The sequence below is a fragment of the Tachysurus vachellii genome, chromosome 3 (assembly GCF_030014155.1).
Source record: "Tachysurus vachellii isolate PV-2020 chromosome 3, HZAU_Pvac_v1, whole genome shotgun sequence".
NCBI lineage: Eukaryota > Metazoa > Chordata > Actinopteri > Siluriformes > Bagridae > Tachysurus > Tachysurus vachellii.
The window spans coordinates 20,064,789-20,092,542 of record NC_083462.1 but is presented as its reverse complement, the minus strand read 5'-3'; the positions used below and the strand labels follow the sequence as shown (position 1 = coordinate 20,092,542).

At 37.8% G+C, this 27,754-nt stretch overlaps 1 protein-coding gene across 1 annotated transcript in view; it reads left to right on the top strand.

The window, feature by feature from the left end:
• The first annotated feature begins 3,525 nt into the window (after nucleotides 1–3,525).
• Nucleotides 3,526–27,754, top strand: part of man1a1 (mannosidase, alpha, class 1A, member 1) — a 113,539-nt gene continuing 89,310 nt past the window's right edge. The window contains exon 1 of the mRNA XM_060866201.1: nucleotides 3,526–4,177. Coding sequence (XP_060722184.1) covers nucleotides 3,683–4,177 — 495 coding nt within the window. The 5' untranslated portion in view covers nucleotides 3,526–3,682. The remainder of the gene's footprint in view (nucleotides 4,178–27,754) is intronic.

The following is a 27,754-nucleotide window of genomic DNA, read 5'->3' as shown; positions in this document are numbered from 1 at the left end:
AAGACCTTGCTTACAAAAACTTTCAATTACATTTCACAGCCTTTTCACTGAGTTATTACTACCTCCTGCTATGCTAAATCTTCGTATATCTTAACCGCTCACTCTCAGATTCTAATGCGTCTCTAAACAAGCGCTTTATTAGAGGCAGACGCACTTAGAGGGTAAAGCAATTAAGCCCATAGATAAAAGACTCATATCGGCACTATTATGTACTCTAAAACATTAATATATATGCTATGGTCATAAATGTGTTAGCAGGGCTTCAAACCATCAATATAATGGTTCATTTTAGGACACCCACATCATATTATTTGGGATTAATAAATGTCTTAAATAGGGTTGGTTTGAAGTTTGTGGAACTGCGCAACATCAACACGTGATAATGTAAGAAAAATAAATGGAATGGAAAGAAACGACCTTGAGGGCTAACACTTTCGGCTCCAACACTGCAGATTCATGCTGTAAGGGCCATGCAGAGTGAAACACTCAAGTCAAGAAGTCAAGTCAAGAAGCTTTCAACCATATATAGCGGTTGCAGTACACAGTGAAATGAGACAACATTTCTCCAGGACCAGGTGCTACATAAAACATAGACAGGGCTAAGGACTTAAGCCACATAAAGTGCAAATGTGCCACCTGGTGTAAACAGTGCAGGACAAGACAGACAAGACAGTGCAGGACAAAAGACAGTGCAAACAAAAAAATTACAAGACAATACACAAAAGACAATAAACAGAAACAGCCCCGACCGGTGTAAATACTGTATGTTCAACGATATTGCGTGTGCAGAAATACTAGAATGAACACAGTTTCATAGCAGCAGGTCCCTGAGATATTGTAAAGGATTGTGCAAAACAACAAACAACTGAAATGTGAGACGGAATGTGCAACGAGCAAAAGGTGTGCAAAAACAGCATGTAAACAGTTTGATGGATATATATTGAAAGTGTGTGTATTTGGTATAGGTCTGTGCAGACCATACAGCTGATGTACACCTTTTGACACCTTTTTTGACACCTTTTGACACTTTCATTGTAACTTTGAACAAATGTTTTAAACTCATGGTATCTTAAGTATGTAACTTAGTGAGCCAGCATTAATGTATTCAATGTTAGAGATTTAAGCACTTATGTACGTCGCTCTGGATAAGGGCGTCTGCCAAATGCTGTAAATGTAAATGTAAATGTAAATGTACGTGTGTGTGTTGTGCTCAGTTCAGTTCAGTATGGAATAACTGAACACTCTACTTCAGTCCCTAAGTGATTATTTGATATTGGGATCACAGATTTTTTTTATTTACATTTACATTTACAGCATTTGGCAGCATTTATGAACCCAAAATCAAGAGAAATCTGTGATATTTGGAGCAGCTTGTGTATAAAAATTCAATAAAATCTAAGTTGCTCTAAATAAGGGTGTCTGCCAAATGCTTACAATTTAATTCTTTAAAATTTCAGATGAACTGTTATTTTATGTGAATTGGAAAAAAGAAAAAAAGGAAAAAAAAAAAACTGCGGATCATTCCTAGAAAATAAACTCATTTTAATTTTAGATTTTAGAATATTTCAAAGAAGGTCATTGGGACCATTCAGTTCAACAACTTTTGGCTAGCAGTATACAGTATATTTGTAAATCGCCATTCAAATGAGAGAAATAACAGAATGTGACCAGCTGAAAGAAGAAGGTTTAATGTGTAAAGTTTGCATCCACAGTTGATGGGTCACTGTGAAAGACAGTGCAGCTGTAATGGCCTCCATTCAGCAACCATTTGCTCAGGTCTGTGGTGATTTCACACCAAATCAGCTTCTTTTTCTTTCGGGTGTTGTATTTACGCGAATGCTCGTAAAGTGTTCACATCGGAGGAAAGCAATTGAGATTCCTCAAAGCAAAGAGCAAAATGTCAAACGGTGTGTAATCCATTTCACACTGTAATTGAGCATTCACAAAGGACATCACAATTACAGTATACAGAGAGAAAAGAAAGGGGACTTCAGTGAGTTATTCACATCATAAAGACAAGCGAAACTCAATATAAAATAAAATGTGAAGAAATTTCAGTTGCATTCATTGAAGTCAAAGATCATATCTAATATAAACAGAGTTCATATTTTTAAATCATTAGCAATGATGTTCTCTCTGCTTCATAGAACAGCACTAATGTTTGAGTTAAGCCAAAGATCAAACTGAATGAATCTCTGGGTCTAAAGTTCAGATGTTAATCATGCTGTCACATGTCCAACTTGGCAAACAGCTGATACTGAGCTAAAAGTGCCACTGTAGTGACATTTTCTATTACCCGATCAAACTACTGTAAGAGCAATGATACATAATAAGTAAGAAAAAGTAAGGAAATGAGGAAAAAAATATGATTTTTCCAGGAAATTTAAATCGAAAACAAAAATCTAGAAAAACACGAAAACAAAGATAAAAATTAAAAATGAAAATTAATAAAATTGCTCAAATACAATTTTATTATTTATTTATATATATATATATATATAAATATATATATTTAGGGGGCACGGTGGCTTAGTGGTTAGCACGTTCGCCTCACACCTCCAGGGTCGGGGTTCGATTCCCGCCTCCACCTTGTGTGTGTGGAGTTTGCATGTTCTCCCCGTGCCTCGGGGGTTTCCTCCGGGTACTCCGGTTTCCTCCCCCGGTCCAAAGACATGCATGGTAGGTTGATTGGCATCTCTGGAAAATTGTCCCTAGTGTGTGATTGCGTGAGTGAATGAGAGTGTGTGTGCCCTGCGATGGGTTGGCACTCCGTCCAGGGTGTATCCTGCCTTGATGCCCGATGACGCCTGAGATAGGCACAGGCTCCCCGTGACCCGAGGTAGTTCGGATAAGCGGTAGAAGATGAATGAATGAATGAATATATATATATATATTTTTTTTTTTTACATTTTTGAAGTTTTCTTTTTTTTCCCCATAAGGTCAGAACTGTGGATTCTGTAACATGAGATGAAATAAAACTGAATAGCCTAGTCCAGTGTTTTTCTTTTCAATCATCTATAAAGATTGTACATGTTGTGTGACCATGATACAACACATAATCCAGTGTGTACACTACATAAAGTGCAGATAGAAGAAAACTGTGTGAGATAAGTGCAGAGAATCCAATCAATGTAAATGACAAAATACACCAGACAGTGTGAATGAACTAGACAGAGCAACAGAACATAACAGAATTAATCATTTAATTAATTAATGACGATTAATTAATAATTAAGCAATAAAACAAATCATAAAAAAAATACTGTTAATTATTATATTATTATTATAAACTAGTTGAGTTAAAATAATATCCTAAACACTGTTTACTTTCCACGTTTGATCGAACCTGGGATTCATGCCCAAAAACGTGTGAAAAGCACATCCACGTTTTGTCCTGCTTGTGTATGAACCACGCCCACATTAACGTTAGTGAATAATAGCGAAATGATTGGCTGGAGAGTTGTGCCAATCATATCTCACGGCCACGCCTCCCGCTGTATAGTCAGACAGAGACTTTTCCTTCTCCACAGATGTTTCAGTATGATCGCAGGAGCGCAGCAACTTTCCTGACCAGGATTTACTTTTACACCGGTGTCTCTCAGGGAGAGAGGGATCACAGCCTTGTAGAAGGAGTCTGACTCTTACAGAAGAAGAAAAAGACAGACAGAAAGAAAAGGAGAAGATGCCTGTAGCTATTTTGATGCCTTTCACGGCGACCCCGAGTAGGAAGTCCGTTAACGCGACGTCGTTCAGACTGACGGAGAAATTCATCCTGCTCTTAGTTTTCAGCGCCTTCATCACCTTCTGCTTCGGAGCTATTTTCTTCTTACCGGATTCATCCAAGCTGTTTTTCTTCCGCTCGGACCCGGCGGTGGACGGCGACACCCGGACAGGTACAGAAGGAGACCTCGGTGGCACAAACAAGGACGATAAAATCTTAGCCAAGATTAGAAGAGACCACGAACAGGCTTTGGTCGAAGCCAAAGACAGGCTGCAGAAGCGTCCGGATGAAATCAAGCAGGACATTCGGATGGAGAAGGACCAAGTAGAGAAGAACCGAGCTGGTGAGAACGACGACGGCTCGCCGCCTGTGTTCGAGTACGCGCAGCCTCCTGGGGCGACGGGGCGAGAGCCCTCCGACCCGGAAACGAGGGAAAAACGAGCAAAAATTAAAGAGGTAAATAAACCCCGACGTCGTGTGAGAAGTTCTGTGATTCTTAGTCAACGTTTTATGAGTCGAAAAAAACAAGAACGAAACAAAAAAGGACCGAAAATCCACGTTTGACATGTCAGCGTTCTGAGGTTCTGAGGTAAAGTTAGCTTCCTCGGCTAAACTGCTCCATAATTACACACTAGTCACAAGTTCGCTCTGAGATCAGAAACTACATAAAACGTCGACCGTACAGCACTTTAGATGAACACGGGTTAAAATATGAGGTCGTTTCTTCTTCATAAAGTTCTTAAAAGGTCTTATCTGGTCAGAAACGTGTAATAAAGATGTTCGTGACACTGACACTTCACACGTGGTGAAGGCCAAAGGGTTTGGCGTTTGGGTTAGTTTTAGTGAGGGGGGAGACAGAAAGAGAGAAGAGAGATGGGGTGAGAGAGAAAGAAAGAGAGAGAGAAAAGGGGGGAGAGAGAAGGAGAGAGAGGCAGAAAGGGAGAGAGAGAGACAGAAACAGAGAGAGAAGGAGAGAGAGAAGGAGAGAGAGAAAGTGTTTTGAAAATGAAATGTCAGCTAACTGCTTTGCTGTGTGCTTGAGATAATAGAGCAGGTTACAGAGCTGGAGATTATTGAAGGACAGGAAAGGGTTTGGACTCCAAGCACTAAAAGTGTACTCCAAAGTTCAGCGTCAGAAGGTCAGTATACAAAAGGTACGGTATCGTTATAGTTTCAGAGAAAGGAAAAGTTCACCATGGGGAAAAGATCTTTCAATAGATGTAACTTTGCTGTGTTACTGTGATTCAGTTTGATTTGATGGATTTCTCTTCCTCACAGGGTTAAGTCGAGAGTTAAGGTTGTTGCCCATAAGGTCAGCCGTGGCTCGCTTTCTAGCAGCCCGGGCCAAAGATTTGTACTAAAATCTGTTAGAAAAGGCAACTCTTGTATACAATATGTCAGGTCGAACATGGGCTGTAAGCTCGACGTCAAAAGGTCAGTACACTTTTTCAGCATAGTTGTAAGTTTCAGGCAAGTCAAAGCTTATCAGAGGAAGGTCAGTATGTAGAAATAACCCTGTTGTGTTAGTGTGATTGTTTAGGATTTGATGGATTTCTCTTCCTTACAGTCAAAGCAGAGCAGTTGAAGGTTAAGGACCCCGTTAGATCGGCAGCGGCTCGCGTTCTGGCAGCCTGGGCATCCTGGCATCCTTATTGACATTCAAGGATCGTTAGATTTTCAACACATCTCTTCAAAGACACAGAATAACAAGACGTCCAACTTAATATAGATTTTCGAATGATCTATATTTAGGGATCAGATCACGGCAGACCGGGTCGAACCATATATAGATCAATTGTAACATCAGAACATTCTTTTATGATTTCTGATGCTTTTATTTTTGGAGTCAGTTTTAAACAGTCTAGACAGACAGGCCCAGTAATAGATTAACCGCAGAGTTACCGCAGACTGTCAGCAGACTGGTGGATCAATAGTCCAGCTTCAAATCAGACAGAAAATACACACGTAATCAACAAGGCTTTGGAACATAACGATATCATCCTTTTGAGGCTTGAATGTGTTTTTATTTCTATGGCTATGTATACTGTAAGTGTGCTAACAAATGTCTATCCGTTAGTGGTTGTTTTTTTTTTTTTGTTTTTTTTTGATAAAATGAATAATTTAGCAATGAAATACGTATTTTTTGCAAACTTAATGTTACCATTTAAAAGATTCTGTACATAATGTTAAAAATACGGAAAATGTCTGCAAAATTTCAGATTAACAATCATACCAGATTAATAACAGTAATATGTAAACATCTACAGGAATTGTAAACCCTTCACTTCCAGCTCTCTGAGGCTCATTAGAGTGACACTCCCTGGTTTTATTTATTTTTTAATCCTCTTGTAAACAAGACACCCACACAGTCAGAAATCACGAACACTTGCTTGTTTGCTGAACGTTAGCTTTCAATTTTACCTGAAAAAATTCTTCTGCTGCCCATTGTGCTTGTACCAGGCATGTAACGATGGCGCCGTGCCACCAGTAACTGCTTCGGCTACATTCTTGTTCCATGAGACATTTTTGCCTACATGGGTGCTTACTGGCCTCAAACTAGTTTTGTCAGTAGAAACAGAACAAACACTCGTGAATATGGAAATATCCCACAAGTTTGAGGCATGGTGAGAAGTGCAGTTCATTTTACACTGCTCTTAATCTCCTGTAATACTAATTGGAATGGAAATTTGTAATTTGTTCCCGATTACAAATCTTTTAAATATAAGAACAACAAATAATACCTCTTTTTTTTTTTTGTTTATACATTTAATGATGTAGAACATCTATGAAACAAGTTAGTACTTATCACTTGCATTATCGTAGCTGTAAACAGTCGTCCCCGAACCAAAAAATATGGTAACAAGTAACATGCAAAAGGCTCTATATCTTGTGCCAGAAAATTTAAAGGCCAAAAATGCCAGCCATACGCGGTTCTGTGTCCTTTGCTGTAATGATCCCTAACCCTATCGCCAGAATCACGGTTGTCAACAATGTCAGTTTGGAAAGACGGTGCCTGGGTAATTTTTGTTGTCTGTTTCATTTGTAAGGTAACACTGAAAAGATAACAAGATAACACTGACGCCTGCTAGGTGACCTAATCTGAATGTGCATTTGAAAGAAGAGCAAAGAGTGATGATTGCACTGGTACCAAGCTAGAATGTCGTCCCCCTACAGCCTAGGCTTTACCCAGACTAGTCTGTCTACATTTTAGTTAGACACAGGGGTGTAGGTACTTACCCATTGCTAAATGGTATTACAGGTTTCCTATTTTGTATGTTTGTATAGCAACTGATAATTTGTTCAAATGTAGCTTCACATTCTAACTTCACATCAGCATGTGCTTGCTTTTTATTGGGAATTGTTAAGTTTCCAGGTGTTCTACACCATTGTTTATACCACTGAGTGTGCTGATGTTTATAAAAAAATCATATGGGTGGATAATAATAATAATAATAATAATAATAATAGATGTGGCCGGCATAATCATTTTTGTGTGTACTTTTAGCGAGGTGGCAATATACATTAGCACCGGAGCGACGGTATAGAATAGACAAGGGTCAGCTGTAATAGTCAAGTTTGAATAGCGAATCATGATGATGTGGTTGTGCTGTGGGTGGTGTTGCGGCCTCATGGTTCCAGTGTACCCGGATCATTCCTGAGCTCAGGTTAATGACTACTGAGTTTAGAATGAGTTTAGAAAAAAAAACATGCCTGTAGGTGGCTTGGTGGACCAAGAGATTTATGTATATTTATGGACCCCTTATGACCTGGAAAAAGTTTAGTCTAGAGGTTTATTCTTCAACCAGTGGGACAACCGAAGAAGGGTTGTAAATTTTTTATTTATTTTTTCTAAATTAATTTTTAAACCAACTTGACTTTTAAAAACAAAAAAGTCAAGTTCTAAAGGCCTATGCAGTAAAAAACATCTTTAAGGTTCCTGAAGCAGTTTCACACACGCAGGCTCTCATCTCACGCATATATGCGGTTCAAGTCTGGCCTCCACAGCTGTGCAGATCACGCGAAGGATGAACTTTTCCACACTTGCTAATGAGATGTAAATCAGTGACCAGCCTCACCATGCTGTTCCAGACTCCTTATCAGTATGCTCTAGGGTTCCTGAAAGACCTTTGCTTAATATCTCGTTAATTGTCCTCTGTCTAATCGGTCCAGCGTAGATGTTCACCACATGTCTACCACCGCGAACATGTATTGTGTCTCGACAGGTGTCTAGGGATGTGCCGTCAAAAAATTCGGCTGCCTCGAATTCATGTCTCCCTTCTATGTTTATATGCCAGTATTTTCCCACCAGGAGACACCCACCAGCTATCAGTATTCTTGAAACTGATGCTGCATTTTTTTTAAAGCTTAATTCATTGTTCTGAATATTGTTCTTAGTTGTACAAATTTCAGTTTTTTGATTTAATAAGTCAGAAAGGATACGAATTTAGATAGAATAATAATTAATTAAAGAAGAAAATGACTAGATTTCATGGCATCCGAAAACCAGAGTGCTCCAGCATGAGCATAAATCCACATCATTGCGTATGTAGCATTTTAGCAGTACGGCTAGAGTTTTTCAGTAGGGTTTGTGTTCTGTTGAAAATATCATCATGAACAAATCATAAACCATGCTTACTGTTAACCATGTTAAACCATGTTACTCTCTGAACCCTGGAATCCTAAACATGTTTGTTTTTTTGTTTGGATTGTCCAACAATACCCTTTATATTGACTTATAAGCAAAGAATCTGAAAGTAAACACACAAAGAAGTTTATTTCCATGTCTACTAATGTGTATCTAGGGCAGGGAAAGTTTGGTCCTTGGAGCATAGCAAGGGTATCTGTGATTTTCAGACCGGATGTATTTTTCTTTTTGTTACAATTGTGTTAATTACAACCCTCCATTAGCATATCAATGCTATTATATTTACTATTATGTACTTAGACTTATTAGCCAAAAATGTCTTCAGTCAGAGCCTCAGTAAAGCAAAACCAAGCAGATCTACAAGCAAATGCCTTGAAGAAAAATAACCATAATGCTACTGTACACATCCAAGTAATGAGTGTAATATTTGAATAGCTGGATTTTGTTCATAATATATGTCTGTACTGAGGGCATATGCAGAATTTATTTTGCTGTGAAAGGATTCCTAGGCTGGGAAAAGTTAGAGATCCAGTAAGTTAGGAACTAAAAAAAAAGCTGAGGATGAAAGCACACATTCCCCCCCTCACTTCGCATTTTGATCAAACAGAAATCCTTTTCAGCCGACTTGGCTAATCTATATCAAATAGGTTTTTGGTGCAAGTTCCAGTGCTCGAAGTTTGAGTATGTCATGTATCACCAGTCAAACTCAAAAGCCAGCAGTAAGAAAGTGCAGGTAAAGAGTTCTTCATGGTTCCTGTCACACCTACAGGCATTCTGAATCCTAATTCCCGGATTAAGGCGCACCACGGCGATAATCATATTAGTGCATGCCGTCCTATCCGGTGTCCTGCCACCCTTTCTGCCATGCTATTGTAAGGTCTCTGAGGTCTTTCTCTAGGAAAGTCTCTCATAGTCCTGTAGCCTGAGTGGCTGCAGACAAGATTGAGAACGATCTCAGCAACAGCAGTATCACTGCTTTACAGTTCAGTGATAATTCTCCCACGCAGAGCCAAAAATAATCCCGTTGATCAGTAGCTGGATAGAAACAAACAGCCACCATGGGAGTCAGGCTGCCATTCATGGTTTTCCCTCTGAGTGTCGCTGACCTTTTAATGGTAATTGTTGCGTGAAAAGGAAATCAATGTCAGAATCATTTTAGGCACAAAAGCTCAGGGGGGCTTGTGATTACTGTAAATCGATGATCGGCAGCTGACGCTTCGGAACAGATACCTGTCACATTTTAGCCTTTATATGCAACCTTGCAGATTAAAAATCCAAATGAAGTAAATGTGCACTCAGTGAAAGTAACACTGATAGGACGGAACAGTCCATTAGCTATGTGCACTCTTCCCAACCCCTACTTGGCAGTAGTTTAGATTGAACAGATGCCCCTTAGATTAGACACTTTTTTCCACCTGCTAAAGCTTTAGGGAGTGAAAGGCATAGTTGCAGGCATGTACTGCATGCGTTTGAGTGTTCTATTCAAATAAGCAGCAAGGTTTTCCATGCATTCATACATCATTTCCTTTTCTCGTAATTATGCTAATGTTAAGCTCAAGAGAAAAACCTTGCTTCTCTGCTGATGATCAGTGTAAACGTCATATATAGTAGAACGTAGCTTTTGTTTTACTTGTTGGTATCTTTTATGTTCATGCCTTTTCTAATGCAATTTTTAAAGGTGCTTTAGATAAGGTTTGTTAAAAAAAAGTTCAATAAGTGGAGCTAAATAAGATTCGAATTGTCCATGTTTCTACCCATATATGCAAAGCTCCGCCACCAAACATTTCAGGGTTACCATACAAATATCGTTAACATTAGGTACCAGTTTGTAAGGACATCACTTCCAAGCCACTCAGACACTCAACTGCTTGAATGCCAAGTTACAACTCTATAAACACAAAATTGTTTTTGTAAATTGGGGCATGTGAACAAAATGGGAAGAGGGCAGGTTTCCAAACTATTTTATTATTATTATTGTTTTTAATCTATATAATACAGATGAACTAAAACAATGGCTTAAACATATATAATTATATATTTGTAATGCTTGTATAAACCTGTTATTTGTACTAGTAAGAAATGATACGTTTTGACTGTTGTACCATTTAAATGTTTTTGATCCGTCTTCTGGGTCACTCTTCTGGTTGCGCTCCAAACTCCGGCTTGAGCATCCTATTTTGTCTAGTCTTCATCTTTTATGTATGTCTGAACTTGTTTGTTGATTTGAATACAATGATGCCATGGAAATTTGCTTGCCACTGCTCTTTTAACTCTGTTTGCTTTGTTTGGAGAAATCGTTCTCAGCCATCTCGGAGCCTCCTCAGCCCCTGTGTCATGATGTCCCTGCACTTGTTTTGCATGACTCCATGAATGGTGCTTGAACTGGCATTGGTCTACGTTTTTTTTGTGTTTTTTCCTCAGCTGTGCTATTCTGTCGCTTTTGATGCTAACAGGTCTGTTTGGTTTCTCCTCACTGTTTTGTGTCTGTGTGTTTCTATTTTTTTCTTTTTGCTCAGTTGTAAAGTGACCTTGGGTATGAGAAAGGCACTGTTCATAGTTTATAGTTGATGACCAAACGTCTGCAAGGCCAAGAATGTTGAGAGTGACTAAAGGATAAAGTAGAGCAAGGACGCTTAACCCCAACGCCTACTGATTACTGCAAGAGTTCTGGTGGTCTCACAACAAGATTATAACTTGTATGAAAAGCTACATACGTTTAACGTTATACCAAGAGATGATTTTGAAATATGGTTTTGATCAGCATTGTTAGAATCTTGCCTTTTTTTACTTAAGGTTATTCTCTGTTTATGAGCTTGTTGGGTTGAGCAGATTAGATTATGACTGGACTTGGGACAATTTCAAACCAAGGTCTCATATGTTGTCACCATTCATTCGTGGTAGTTATCTGGATCCTTTATTATCTTCTTTAATGGTGGTGAGGAATCCCTAGTATCCAGTCCATGCTGTCTGTCTGTTTAAATCAGTCAGATTATTTGCACCCAGCATGCTGCCATGTGCTCCAACTAGAGGATCCCACTGTTTGCTAGTTTTTTACTCCATTTTTTTGTTTGCTCCATTTGCACATTCACACTACTATGGAGCTTGTTTGTTTCCTATTTTAGTTCTCAGAAGTAAAGTGGAGGTAGACTGTAACCACTACTAAATGGTCATGAACCAAACATGTAGTTTTTCACTCTTTCACTTTCAACACACTCCAGCTAAAGCAAGTGCTCACGAAGGGTCAGTTAAGGCCTAAAACCCAAGCAAAAAAACCAAAGTGTTTCTAAATCAGCCAGGATTCAAGCCCGAGGCCACACACACTGCGGTAATAGATGCCCCCGAGCAGTCGGTCTCATTTCTCTGTCCTGGAGAGACTTGCATTTCTGCACATATTGAAAACGGCTTGAGTGCATCTTCTCTCTGGCACGTGAGACTTTCAAGACGTTAATAGGTTTTGAAAATTTATAGAGAATTTAGACTTTCGCGAGGCGAGAAAAAATTGAAAATGAGTCTCTTATCTGGGCAAGCTATGCAAACACACAGTGAATGAAAGGCCTTATTGGTACGGAAGAGGAACATTGTTGTGCATGTTTTATTTCCCATTCAGTGTTAAGAGCAGATCAGAGCAAGATGATGGCTTCCTGGAATCAGAACATGCCTAAAGAAGAAAAAGGTTTTCTCAGTGCTTCTGTTTTGAAGGATTTATTGGATGACTGCAGACAACCAGCCCAGAGGTGCACATTGATTAAAAGGTTCACAACATGCGGGTGCACCAAAGACCAGACGTCCTGACCCTCACCGTGTGTGGCTTTCTGCTTCAGATCGACTCGGCGAGGCAACCGAGTATGACGATATTTGTGTACAAGGCATGGCATGCTCTAATTTGTCACAGTCCATGAACTCCTTTCTGAAATCGAGCTGAAAAAAATCCATTCCTTGTTTCTAGAAAAGCAATAAGGTGTAATTGTGTAGTTTGTAACGTCTCCTGTACACAAACCTAAGAGCTGTCGGGTTTATAGAGGCACAAGGTGAAGACAATTGGAGGAGTTCTGATAAAGTTGTCCTTGTCCTTTCTGCCCTTGTGTTGCTTTACTCGGTTGTTTTAGTGGAGGGGAAGGACTAAAGTGATTTGCCTTTAGCCAGAACTTTATTGGTTTTCTGTTCTGTTTCCTTATTTTCTGTGTGTAAGATACCTAAGAAAGTCTTAACAGCAGTTCCCTCATTTCCCTTGAGTATATAGCATGCGCTAGCATTTTATATGTAAGGACTAAAACACTCATGAACATGCTGTTAAAGGAAAATTATCAACGATCTGGTTCAGCTATCGCAACTTTGGATTTATTTTGTTTAGAAGTGTTTTGTAATTCCACACATACTCAACTCGACTCTTGGTGGTTTTCTCTTTGAAGTGCCACGATCAATCGATTTGATTGTTCAGGCTAATAAAGCTTATCATAAATGACCAATGACACTCAAAATTACTCAAAATCTATTAGCGTGGAGCTGGTTTTATGCTCTAAGTGTGCTATAAACGTGATTTACATACATGTATAGGAATATGCATTATTTAGAATTAAATTTAATTCAGGGTTTTTGGGTTTTGTGGGTTTTAATAGCATTTTAACAAAAGACATTGTCACAAGCTTTAGAGAAATCCAAACAATCGTTGCCGCATCTTTTATAGTTTTCACGTGCGCTCCTTTTGAATATATCAATTTTATATATTTTTACATTTTATTTATTTATTTATTTTTTATGAAGATGATGGCACTTTGCGGCCTGCAGACACCACTCAGCGCTGCTTCAGTGTGCCAAGCGAACGGCTGTAACTTTACTCGGCTACTTGTGTTCAGCCACGAGGCCACGCTACCTCTGGAGACCCTGCACTTGGCGGCATATCAATGAAACTCTGTCCTAGAGAGAGTGAACTTGTGTGTGTGTACACGGTGTGCCAAGAGAGATGTGGACCTTGTGCCAGCGTGGATCATGCTTACCTCTTGAGCTGCACCTGTTCTCCAGGCACTTGTCCATCTACAGGTTTTCTGAGTCTCACTGGTGATTGGGATCAACTATATGCTCAAAGGAAAATGGATCAGACTGCATTCTTCCTTCTTGTTGAGGTGCTACCATGAGTATCAATGGTATTTTAATATTTACAGTATCTTTACCCGCGAAGGTCCATGTGGCGTATTAAAGGCACAAAAGCTAATGGTTCAACCCCAGCACCAAGGGAAAGCATGTGTGTGTAGAGTGTGAGCAGGACAAATTGACTCCTTAAGAAAATGACTGACGAGATTTCAGTGATGCATCTGTAAAATGTACAATCATTGTTTTATTTCATTTATTTAAAATGAAATGACCAATGCAAAGGAAAGTAAAAACAATTAATAAATGAAAGCTAAAAAAGAAACAAACCAAAAAAATCCAATATATAACAAATTAAACAGACATGAAATGAAATAAAAATTAGAGTATAACAAAAATTTGTATTAAAAAAAATAAAACTTAAAAAATGTAAAAAAAAAATAAATAAGTAAAATAAACTATTAAATCTAGCTTTATACAATGTAAGGATATAAATATTAGATAGTGAAGAACTAAATTGTAGCAGCTAATATCGAAACATGTGCTTTAAACATTTCTAAAGACCGCACAAATGTACCAAATGCACAAGCAGCAGGATCTCGCTCGTGCGAAAGGACAGCTGGATATGGATTATTCAACAGGGTCGTTAAACTGCTGCGCCTTTGCTCGTCTGAAGATAACAGGGCGTGTGTGTGTGTGTGTGTGTGTGTGTGTGATATAATAGCAGTCACCAGGCCTCGGCAAAAGCTGCTGTATTCTTAGCAGAACTCTTCCTGGTTTATTTGCTCCAGCTGTCCATTTTCCACCTGCTGAAACCGAATTAAAGTAGTGTTCTAGACTCTCAGGTATTTTGTTAGAGAGCGCGTTCATTTCAGGCCACCGAGCCGCCATGTAGGCACCAAAGTCGCTCTCTGTTCATTAGTGTGGAGATCTGTTCCCAGTTTCTCATTAGCTTCTCATCGCTGTAACGTGATATTAAAGGAGTTGTAGAAAGCATGTAATCTCTCATACCAGGAACTTGTTTTCTTTTTCTCAGGGTATTGATTTCTAAAAAGACCTCAGGTAAGCTAAATGACGGCTTTTCACAGTACCAACAGAAAGCCTAGTACAGGTTACAGGTGTGTCGTTAAGATAACGGCTTTCATTCTTTAGCACTATTAAGGCTGTAGTCTATTGGACTTGAAGTTAAACTGTTACCGTGATACTCGTCTGTCAGGCAGCACAATCAGGCTGCAGGTTGCTTTGCCATCTCAGAGCCAGGGTTTTAGGTTCAGTTTAGTTTTACATGTTCTGCTCATGTCCGTGTGACTTTCCTTCTTGCGGACAGAAATATCGTCACCTTGAAATTACCCCAGTGTGAAATACTGTAGAAATGCTTTCATGGATAAATATTTTATACACACATCCAAATGTTAGATTTTCTTTAAATCGTCAAGGCCCACGAGTAAAAAAAAAAATAGGTTAAAACCATTAAAAATAATAGAATATCTGAAATATTTGGAAATAGAAAGTCTGAAATGTTTAACATTCAGGTCAAAAAGAAAATCACAATTTGGGTCTCTTGCATGATGGTTAAAAAATTCTTTACAAAAAAAAATCCAAGCCACTAGTTTGGAAGAAGTCCAAAGATCTAATTTATAAAATTTGCTCAATGGAGTCATTTTTTATGCTTTATATATTTTTTAACTTATTGATTTTGTGAATACTTTTTTTTTTTTTTTTTTTTTTTTTTTTTTATGAAAAATGAGTAAACATTGTGCAGTAGCTCACAGCTACAGAAATACTGAAGTGAGCTTCCATACGTCTTTTAAAGAGGATCAGGGAGGATCAGTTTTCTAGACCACACTCAGGCTCAAAAACATCTCAAATAGACCAGAGTCTGAAAGAAGAGACCGTACCCTGGAACAGTGCAGTTCCAAGAAATGTATGGAGAAAAAAGGTAGACTGATCTTGACTTGTTAGTGAGTAACTTTATCTGAACCATGTCGGATTGTTGTTGCATTCAGATCCGTGTGTCGTCATGATCTCCATTTCCTCCTGAATCTGAATGAACGGTTAACAAATTGGGGTCAGAATCTAGAAAAGAAGAGCCTGTTAAAACAATACAAACAATTATGCTTTACTTCGTTTATCGGGTTTCTTTCGCTGTCTGTCAGCTTGGCAGTTTTATTGTTGTATCTTAGCTGAAGATCAGATGCTGTTCTGTTCCCTTTGTAATCACTCGTTAAAGCGACATGCATCTGCAGGAATGGCACAACCAGAGCTGTTGGTGTTAATTACAGCAGGATGTCTGTGTTTCTTTAGAAATCCCACCCCGCTTAACCAGCGCTGCGTAGACCGAGATAATGAGATGTTCTTCACTGCAAAAAAAAAAAAAGTTTTTTTTCCTTTTTTTTTTCTTTTACTTTTTTATGATCCACTCAAGAGTCGTTCAAAGACGATAAAAAATTAAATCAGCCTTTGCACTGGCCACATCCTGCCTCCACAAGATATTGATTATATCATCACACCCTTGTTTCCATCTAACAGATCTTACGCAATGAGGTTTATTATTTTTTTTTTTTTTGACTGCAGCAATTTCCTGGCAAGATAGAGGCGGTTTCCCAGCATGCTTTAGAGGCGGTTTCCCAGACAGGCATGCTGTAGAGTATCACTTCCTGGATTTTTTTTTTTTTTTTTTTTTACATTTACAGCATTTAGCAGACACTCTTATCCAGAGTGAGTTTATACACCTGAGCAATTGAGGGTTAGGGGCCTTGCTCAGGGGCCCTGCAGTGGCAACTTGGTGGACCTGGGATTTGAACCAATGACCTTCCGATCAGTAGTCGAACACCTTAACCACTGAGCTACCACATCCCATTTTTGTTCTTATCGTTTTGCTACATTTTGCTGATGTATTTGTTGTATTTGTACATTTCAGTTCCTCCAGGATTTTAGGATTTTGCTGTAGCAAAAAAAAGGAACACAAAATACAGCAAATCCCATGATTTTCGGAGCACCTTGCAATTTTTAAAAATGACTGACACAGCTTTTCTGCAGAATCGAGCCTAGACATGTCATGTGACGTCATTAAACCATGCATTCAGCCAAAGCATATTAGTGCATCTCTTATAGAAAGTCGTTAAATATGTGTCTTCACTGGTAGGAGCTTAGAAGAAGAATCCGGTGCTTGCAATTTTGCCAAGTCAGGCAGTTTTAACTGAAAAGAACAAAATTCAACATTTTCACGAAATCTGCAAAATAAAGCATTCACCAAAAGAAACCCTCTGAAACTCTGGAGGGAGGCCATAAACAAATTACGGCTTCCAGTCTGCCTCTTCTTTACAAATCTAGATGCCAGAGAGGATGAGGAATATGTAATAAGTGCTGATGCACTTGGGACATGGAGATACTCGTGTTCGCTGGCACTCGGGGTCGCTGTGGGTTTTTGTGTTTCTGGATTTTTCCCATCTCATTTCATCCATGGTTTCATTAATACAAATAATAAAGCACAACAGTCACAAAGTCAAAGTAAATATTTTTGTCTATGATCATTCCATCGGAGTTCATCTGAGTAATTTAGTTAAAAAAAAAATCTCACATGCTTTCCATTTATACGTCAATAACTATACTATACCTGATGACTATGCACACACATTGTACTGTGTTTATAGTGTGTGTGTGTGTGTGTGTGTGTGTGTGTGTGTGTGTGTGTGTGTGTGTGTGTGTGTGTGTGTGTGTGTGTGTGTGAGATATGTGCTCTACAACATGACGAAATGCAAAGAGAGCTAATCGACTTGGATGATAATGAGAGTGCAGATTTATTTATTTATTTATTTATTTATGCCTTCAAGCATCCGGCTGTACAAAAGCACAGCAGGTGTATTTTATTTCTGCCTTTCGGGTTTTTATAGAGTTGTTGTTCTGCACTTTAGGAACCCTTTAGAAACCCATCGCATGGCAAGAGCTCTCCAGCAGTGCCACTGCAGTTATGAACAGCTGCTCAACCCACCTGTCGTCGCCTTGCGAGAATATCGGGCTGAGGCAGGACGATGTATTCAAATTCATAACCTCTGTTTTATGTGGAATTACTCACCGTAATGTGTTTCTTGCAGTGTCACTGGACTGTACAGTCTGTTCACCATGATCTACTGAGTCATTTTTGTGGCGCTCAAATCTATTTATTTATTTATTTATTTATTTATTAGGGTTAAGGTATTATACTTTTTATTTTATTTAATTTTGCTTATTCATATTTTCTTTAATTTCATTTATGTAACTTTTATTGAATACGTTTATTTAGTTTATTATTTTAAATTTTTTCTTATTAGTATGTTTTGTTTTTTGTATCTATTTTTGTATTTCTTTATTTATTTCTATATTTATTTGGTTTAAGGTTTTGTTCTTGTAATTTTATTTATTTAATTTTATTTATTTATTCATATTTTAAGTCATTTTATTCACTTAACATATTTTATTTTATCGCATTTTTATTTTTGTTTATTTTTTTGTTTATTTGCTGGGTTTTTTTTTTTTAGGAAAAAGGAAAAAAGATTGGAAATAGAAAATGGAAAAAGATGGAAATAGAAATTTTGAGTAAATGATGTAGGGCTCATAAATTTTATTTTAGTGCTGATCATCAACTTGGCTGCACAAGAGTCTTCTGCGGCCCCTATGGTTCTTCCTGGTTCTTCCAGGTTCCTTTCTACTTCCATGCCAGTAGATGGAATAACTAAATTGCCAATGAGTGTTTTCATGCATGGTCCCTGTCACAGAGTCCAGGAAAAGCAGTTAAAGATTTATACTAAAGATGCAAACAACATGAAATCTAGTCTCAAGTTTTTACTCACATTCATTTGCTTCTGTCTCACAAAGGTTCTGCAATGATAAAACCCTGTAATTACCACCTACATTCACGGGCTAGTTAGCTCAGTTAAATGCCTTCCTGCGCATGTTTTTCAGCAAATAATTACCTATGATGGTCCATGGCCTACATTTTATCAAAGAGAGCACAACCGTTGTTCATCACTTTAAAATAGAGAATCCGTAACGATCCTTTAACTTCCGATGTCATGAATCATCAACTGAAGTCTCCAACTCTTTTGTATAGACACATTGAAAAGTCCATCAATATAGAAGCACACCAGCACAAATACATTTATTTATCATACAGTACACACATAGCTCTAATATAATGTTTTCTGGATTCCGTGTTCCCACTCGTTCTATATGATAAATGGAGATCGCAATTTTTTAAAATTACAGCAGATTTTCCACAGATATGGGCCGTGACGTCATCACGACACGCGCAAAACAGCTCTGAGAGTCCAGTTGAAAAAAGTAATAGAAAGTCATAGAAAGTAATTACATACAGTATATGTGTCTTCACAGGTAAAAGTTTAGAAGAAGAATCCTGTGCTTGCAAGTCAGGCAGATTAACTGAAAAAAATCTATATTTTCACAAATTTTTTTGAAAAAATTGCAAATAAAACAAAAAATTGAAACCGCGAAATCAAGCAAAAAAAAACTCTGAATCTCTAGAAGGATGCCATAAACAAATTATAACTTCCTGTCTGTCTCTTTTTTTTTTTTTTTACCTAATCTAGATGCCAGAGGGATGAGGAATATGTAATAAGAGCCGAGGCAGTTGGGACATCATGGGGTTACTTGTGTGCTCTGGCACTCAGGGCTGAAATAAAGGATGTGCCCTGTCGATGTGGGCTTTTGTTTTTCCATCTTTTTCTCACCTCATCTCAGTTCATCCGTGGTCCTGTAAGGCTTAAAGTGGGAGATTACGTTGTTCTATAGGACAATAAATAGGGGCATTTTCTTGTTTGTTTCCTCGCACCTTTAGTACTACTGAGAACAACAGTGTACCGCCAGGCACATTTGTTCAGTCGGTTAAGAGTCTTCTTAAATTGGAAGTAGAGTGCCTGCCTGCTCTGAGCAGATTGTGCTTGTTGACGAATGGGATGAAAGGATTACAGATTTCTACACTACAGAAACATTCGGCTCAGGGGGCAAATTACCTGAAGACAAGAGCGAGCAGAACACAGGCAAATTTCTTACATGGAGATGAGTTGAGATTAGAGATTTTGTTATTTTGGCAGTTCCTGTCCACTAGTATCAACTCGGCAATCACTTATTCTTCTGCAGCGTGTCACGATAACAAGAAACGAAAAGGGACGAGACTTTCCCATGGCAGAAAACTACCTGACTGTTTCCATGAGCACTAAATAAACATGTCCTAACAGAAAACATTAACCGTATCAACTTTTTTTTATAATTCTTAGCTAAAGATTGTGCCGATACAAGATTTAGCTGTTGCTATAGATTCAATGTATTAGAACGATATCTGGATTTTAGCTAGCGCTGTTGGTACAGAAAGTTATAACAACTTCATTGACCAAATCATTGTTGTACAAGGCCATGGTACATGCTCGAATCATGCATCGTTTGAGTTGGAGATTTTGTACCGGTGCCTTAACCAGAGGTGGGTAGAGTAGCCAAAATTTGTACTCAAGTAAAAGTAATGTTACTTCAGAATAATATGACTCAAGTAAAAGTAAAAAGTAGACATCCAAATAATTACTTGAATAAGAGTAAAAAAGTACTTGGTGAAAAAACTACTCAAGTACTGAGTAACTGTTGAGTAACGTCTGATTTTATTTTTTAACACGACAACAATCAGACAGACAAAAATACAAAATTATCTTTAGGCAAATTATGGCTCATCCAATCAATAAAATAAATTTAAATTAATTCATTACAAAATAGCTTAAATTAAAATAATTCAGGTAAATTCATGTACTTAATAAATAAAATAATAATAAATAAAAAATAAATATGCACAAGTAACACAAATTTCCAAACCTTTATACTTTTTTACCAGGCAGAACTAGAACGAGGCAGCCCATAAATTCTCATAAACTGTGTGTGTGACTCCAGTGACAGAACAACAGAAGAAAACACACAGACACATTTCATTTCTTTTGTGTTGTGATTGTTGCACATTTGATGCCTTGATGAAAGGGCAATAATAATGAAATACATCTCTACTCCTTTAATTAATTTCAGGAAGCCTCTAGGACTTTCCTTAGTTTCAGGTAAGCTAAAGCTTCTGGTTGCAAAGCTGTTTTTGTTTCTCAAAATATCTTCCTTCATGTTCATCAGAACAAAGAAATTTATACAGGTTTGTAACAACATGAGAGTGAGTAAATGATGACAGAATTTTCATTTTGAGTGAACTATCTTTAAATATGTGTGTTCGGCGCTGTAAGAAACGACACGTCTGATGTCATCTGTTTGTTGGCTCTTGCGGCGCTGAGTAAAGTTGAGCACATAAAAAAAAACTTGAAACAGCTGAACTCGACAAAACTGCTCTGTGTACTGTATGCCTGCGCCTCGTCCATTAATTCAATTGTATATAGCAGAAAAAGTTCTCCCTTACTTCTCAGCGTAAGAAATACAAGGTGTGAACTTCCTGAAATGCGTGTCTCACGGTGAAGACTTGAGAGCTCTGTCATGTAACCTAAAAGACAAACATGCGCCTGTCTGCTTTGGCAGACACAGAAGACACCTCATAATGTAGCTGCTCTCTCGCACTTTTACTAAAGATAAACATGCTTTCACTATGAGGCCAGGGGTGCAGGTTTTCCTCCTCGTTTGTGTCTGCATTGCCGACGGTTGATTCCGACATGTTTGTGTTGCTAACTAACGCGTCCCGCCGCTGAGATTGAGTGTGCTAACGTGACGAGACTGCACAACTACGTTTGATTGGTGAAACACAGTCACGTGGTAGAGCCTTAGCTGAAGTTTCTCTATCTGTCAAAATAAAACATTAAAATTGATGCGTAGAATACCAAAGAGGTAAAAAGAAAAGTAACGAGATCATTGTAGCCTAATGTAGCGGAGTAAGAGTACAGTTTCTTCTTCACAAATCTACTCAAGTAAAAGTAAAAAGTATAGTGATTTAAAACTACTCCTAGAAGTATATTTTTTTCAAAAACTTACTCAAGTAAATGTAACGGAGTAAATGTAACTCATTACCAGTGTTGTAATGTAACGAAGTATAAATACTTCGTTACTGTACTTAAGTAGAAATTTCACGTATCTGTACTTTACTTCGCTATTTAAATTTGTCAACTTTCACTTTTACTCCACTACATTTTCTAGATAAAATGTATACTTTTACTCCGATATATTTCCACTAAGCATCTTCGTTACTCGTTACTACAAAATAAAATAAAAAAAAAATAATAAAATTGCGACTGCAATAAGGGAGGTTTGGCGAATCACTGCTCCTAGATTGCATTACGCAGCTCCGCACGCTCTATTTCAGCTTAATGTTGCCAAAAGGAGGCGGAAGCACAACTGAACCTGAGCCACAACAGAGCCACATTTTTTTACTGTGTTACCACAAAGAGCCACATCATACACATGGGCACACATGATCATCACCTTTTTTCCCTGCCATTTTGAGAGCGAACTTGACACAAATTGTTTACTCAAATGATCTTGCTCCTACTGGGAAACTTTGAGGTATTTTCATCTCACTCACATGCGCGTTTGACGAAAATACCGTATTTAACTTAAATGAAGTGAACACGCACATTAACAAGACACACAAACTTCGATATGAACGTAAGAACCGCATGAAACCGGGCAAAGAGCCGCATGCGGCTCGGGAGAAGCGGGTTAGCCACCTCTGTCGTAGACGACCACCCTGATGATAGTGGTGAACAGGGTGAAGAAGATAACGTTATACACCCGTGGCCATATTTGCAAGAAATGTTTCTGTACATTGGAATGAAAGATTCTTCCTACCAGATGAAGTGCCTCTTGTGCCTACCGAAAATCACTGAAATTTTACTTTTTACTTTTACTTCAAATACTTAAGTACATTAATTATCAGAAAATTACTTTTGCTACTTAAGTACAGTATATATCAGATACTTTAAGACTTTTACTTGAGTAATATTCTAAAAGGTGACTTTTACTTCTACCAAAGTCTTTTTCTAGTACGATACTTGTACTTTTACTCAAGTATTGCTTTCTAGTACTTTATACTGTACAACACTGCTCGTTACTACCCACCTCTGGCCTTAACCGATCCCAAAAGGCGATGTGAGTCATCCATCTGAGCACCACTCCTGTTCATACCTGTTTATTTCACAGGCCTCCTACAATTATCTTCATATTTAGATAGACATTGTTATGAAAATAAGCCAGCACTGCACCCTTTTTTCTCTAAAGTTATTGAATTCTTATGCTAAACTCAATCTGCATAACACGCTTAGTGATTCTGTATGCATCTTGATGAAGACAGATGCCCAAAATTTCGATTGCTGAATGAAAGGAAATCCATCTTCCTGCCATCCTGACACAGGCTGCTTCCATCACTTCTTTTTACGTTGTATCCTTAGAGCTGAAAATCTTCACCGTTCCCTGTTCTCCTCTATTCTAGGATCATGAGGAAAGTTACCGTAGGGCATTATGGATATGGATGGATAGGCTCGTGTTTTGATTTTTAGAAACACGATCGTGTTGAAAGGCAATCGGCGCAGGCTGAGATTCTACTACTCATGGCAACAAGGAACCAGATGAATGAGTTGCAGAGCTTAGTAGGAAAGAAAACCAGGTGTAGAACAGAAGTGCAGGCAAACAACAGACTGAGTCAGTCATACAGAGCCAGGATTTCAAACATATCTCATATTCAGACATTCATGTCTTACCATTAACTTGGAGATCTGATGCATTGCTGTGAAAAACTTCCTGTTCATTCTTGCACATGAAACAATACAGTAATTAACATTTGTAGACACTTTTTGTATAAGAACGGATATACAAAGGAGTGTCAATGACCATGAATTGTGATTATCACAGATTATCGCACAATGATCCACTCCCAATGGGCCAAAAAAGAACAAAATTCAACATTTTCACGAAATCTGCAAAATAAAGCATTCACCAAAAGAAACCCTCTGAAACTCTGGAGGGAGGCCATAAACAAATTACGGCTTCCAGTCTGCCTCTTCTTTACAAATCTAGATGCCAGAGAGGATGAGGAATATGTAATAAGTGCTGATGCACTTGGGACATGGAGATACTCGTGTTCGCTGGCACTCGGGGTCGCTGTGGGTTTTTGTGTTTCTGGATTTTTCCCATCTCATTTCATCCATGGTTTCATTAATACAAATAATAAAGCACAACAGTCACAAAGTCAAAGTAAATATTTTTGTCTATGATCATTCCATCGGAGTTCATCTGAGTAATTTAGTTAAAAAAAAAATCTCACATGCTTTCCATTTATACGTCAATAACTATACTATACCTGATGACTATGCACACACATTGTACTGTGTTTATAGTGTGTGTGTGTGTGTGTGTGAGATATGTGCTCTACAACATGACGAAATGCAAAGAGAGCTAATCAACTTGGATGATAATGAGAGTGCAGATTTATTTATTTATTTATTTATTTATTTATGCCTTCAAGCATCCGGCTGTACAAAAGCACAGCAGGTGTATTTTATTTCTGCCTTTCGGGTTTTTATAGAGTTGTTGTTCTGCACTTTAGGAACCCTTTAGAAACCCATCGCATGGCAAGAGCTCTCCAGCAGTGCCACTGCAGTTATGAACAGCTGCTCAACCCACCTGTCGTCGCCTTGCGAGAATATCGGGCTGAGGCAGGACGATGTATTCAAATTCATAACCTCTGTTTTATGTGGAATTACTCACCGTAATGTGTTTCTTGCAGTGTCACTGGACTGTACAGTCTGTTCACCATGATCTACTGAGTCATTTTTGTGGCGCTCAAATCTATTTATTTATTTATTTATTTATTAGGGTTAAGGTATTATACTTTTTATTTTATTTAATTTTGCTTATTCATATTTTCTTTAATTTCATTTATGTAACTTTTATTGAATACGTTTATTTAGTTTATTATTTTAAATTTTTTCTTATTAGTATGTTTTGTTTTTTGTATCTATTTTTGTATTTCTTTATTTACTTCTATATTTATTTGGTTTAAGGTTTTGTTCTTGTAATTTTATTTATTTAATTTTATTTATTTATTCATATTTTAAGTCATTTTATTCACTTAACATATTTTATTTTATCGCATTTTTATTTTTGTTTATTTTTTTGTTTATTTGCTGGGTTTTTTTTTTTTAGGAAAAAGGAAAAAAGATTGGAAATAGAAAATGGAAAAAGATGGAAATAGAAATTTTGAGTAAATGATGTAGGGCTCATAAATTTTATTTTAGTGCTGATCATCAACTTGGCTGCACAAGAGTCTTCTGCGGCCCCTATGGTTCTTCCTGGTTCTTCCAGGTTCCTTTCTACTTCCATGCCAGTAGATGGAATAACTAAATTGCCAATGAGTGTTTTCATGCATGGTCCCTGTCACAGAGTCCAGGAAAAGCAGTTAAAGATTTATACTAAAGATGCAAACAACATGAAATCTAGTCTCAAGTTTTTACTCACATTCATTTGCTTCTGTCTCACAAAGGTTCTGCAATGATAAAACCCTGTAATTACCACCTACATTCACGGGCTAGTTAGCTCAGTTAAATGCCTTCCTGCGCATGTTTTTCAGCAAATAATTACCTATGATGGTCCATGGCCTACATTTTATCAAAGAGAGCACAACCGTTGTTCATCACTTTAAAATAGAGAATCCGTAACGATCCTTTAACTTCCGATGTCATGAATCATCAACTGAAGTCTCCAACTCTTTTGTATAGACACATTGAAAAGTCCATCAATATAGAAGCACACCAGCACAAATACATTTATTTATCATACAGTACACACATAGCTCTAATATAATGTTTTCTGGATTCCGTGTTCCCACTCGTTCTATATGATAAATGGAGATCGCAATTTTTTAAAATTACAGCAGATTTTCCACAGATATGGGCCGTGACGTCATCACGACACGCGCAAAACAGCTCTGAGAGTCCAGTTGAAAAAAGTAATAGAAAGTCATAGAAAGTAATTACATACAGTATATGTGTCTTCACAGGTAAAAGTTTAGAAGAAGAATCCTGTGCTTGCAAGTCAGGCAGATTAACTGAAAAAAATCTATATTTTCACAAATTTTTTTGAAAAAATTGCAAATAAAACAAAAAATTGAAACCGCGAAATCAAGCAAAAAAAAACTCTGAATCTCTAGAAGGATGCCATAAACAAATTATAACTTCCTGTCTGTCTCTTTTTTTTTTTTTTTACCTAATCTAGATGCCAGAGGGATGAGGAATATGTAATAAGAGCCGAGGCAGTTGGGACATCATGGGGTTACTTGTGTGCTCTGGCACTCAGGGCTGAAATAAAGGATGTGCCCTGTCGATGTGGGCTTTTGTTTTTCCATCTTTTTCTCACCTCATCTCAGTTCATCCGTGGTCCTGTAAGGCTTAAAGTGGGAGATTACGTTGTTCTATAGGACAATAAATAGGGGCATTTTCTTGTTTGTTTCCTCGCACCTTTAGTACTACTGAGAACAACAGTGTACCGCCAGGCACATTTGTTCAGTCGGTTAAGAGTCTTCTTAAATTGGAAGTAGAGTGCCTGCCTGCTCTGAGCAGATTGTGCTTGTTGACGAATGGGATGAAAGGATTACAGATTTCTACACTACAGAAACATTCGGCTCAGGGGGCAAATTACCTGAAGACAAGAGCGAGCAGAACACAGGCAAATTTCTTACATGGAGATGAGTTGAGATTAGAGATTTTGTTATTTTGGCAGTTCCTGTCCACTAGTATCAACTCGGCAATCACTTATTCTTCTGCAGCGTGTCACGATAACAAGAAACGAAAAGGGACGAGACTTTCCCATGGCAGAAAACTACCTGACTGTTTCCATGAGCACTAAATAAACATGTCCTAACAGAAAACATTAACCGTATCAACTTTTTTTTATAATTCTTAGCTAAAGATTGTGCCGATACAAGATTTAGCTGTTGCTATAGATTCAATGTATTAGAACGATATCTGGATTTTAGCTAGCGCTGTTGGTACAGAAAGTTATAACAACTTCATTGACCAAATCATTGTTGTACAAGGCCATGGTACATGCTCGAATCATGCATCGTTTGAGTTGGAGATTTTGTACCGGTGCCTTAACCAGAGGTGGGTAGAGTAGCCAAAATTTGTACTCAAGTAAAAGTAATGTTACTTCAGAATAATATGACTCAAGTAAATGTAAAAAGTAGACATCCAAATAATTACTTGAATAAGAGTAAAAAAGTACTTGGTGAAAAAACTACTCAAGTACTGAGTAACTGTTGAGTAACGTCTGATTTTATTTTTTAACACGACAACAATACAATAACAAAAATACAAAATAATCTTTAGGCAAATTATGGCTCATCCAATCAATAAAATAAATTTAAATTAATTAATTACAAAATAGCTTAAATTAAAATAATTCAGGTAAATTCAAGTACTTAATAAATAAAATAATAAATAAAAAATAAATTTGCACAAGTAACACAAATTTCCAAACCTTTATACTTTTTTACCAGGCAGAACTAGAACGAGGCAGCCCATAAATTCTCATAAACTGTGTGTGTGACTCCAGTGACAGAACAACAGAAGAAAACACACAGACACATTTCATTTCTTTTGTGTTGTGATTGTTGCACATTTGATGCCTTGATGAAAGGGCAATAATAATGAAATACATCTCTACTCCTTTAATTAATTTCAGGAAGCCTCTAGGACTTTCCTTAGTTTCAGGTAAGCTAAAGCTTCTGGTTGCAAAGCTGTTTTTGTTTCTCAAAATATCTTCCTTCATGTTCATCAGAACAAAGAAATTTATACAGGTTTGTAACAACATGAGAGTGAGTAAATGATGACAGAATTTTCATTTTGAGTGAACTATCTTTAAATATGTGTGTTCGGCGCTGTAAGAAACGACACGTCTGATGTCATCTGTTTGTTGGCTCTTGCGGCGCTGAGTAAAGTTGAGCACATAAAAAAAAACTTGAAACAGCTGAACTCGACAAAACTGCTCTGTGTACTGTATGCCTGCGCCTCGTCCATTAATTCAATTGTATATAGCAGAAAAAGTTCTCCCTTACTTCTCAGCGTAAGAAATACAAGGTGTGAACTTCCTGAAATGCGTGTCTCACGGTGAAGACTTGAGAGCTCTGTCATGTAACCTAAAAGACAAACATGCGCCTGTCTGCTTTGGCAGACACAGAAGACACCTCATAATGTAGCTGCTCTCTCGCACTTTTACTAAAGATAAACATGCTTTCACTATGAGGCCAGGGGTGCAGGTTTTCCTCCTCGTTTGTGTCTGCATTGCCGACGGTT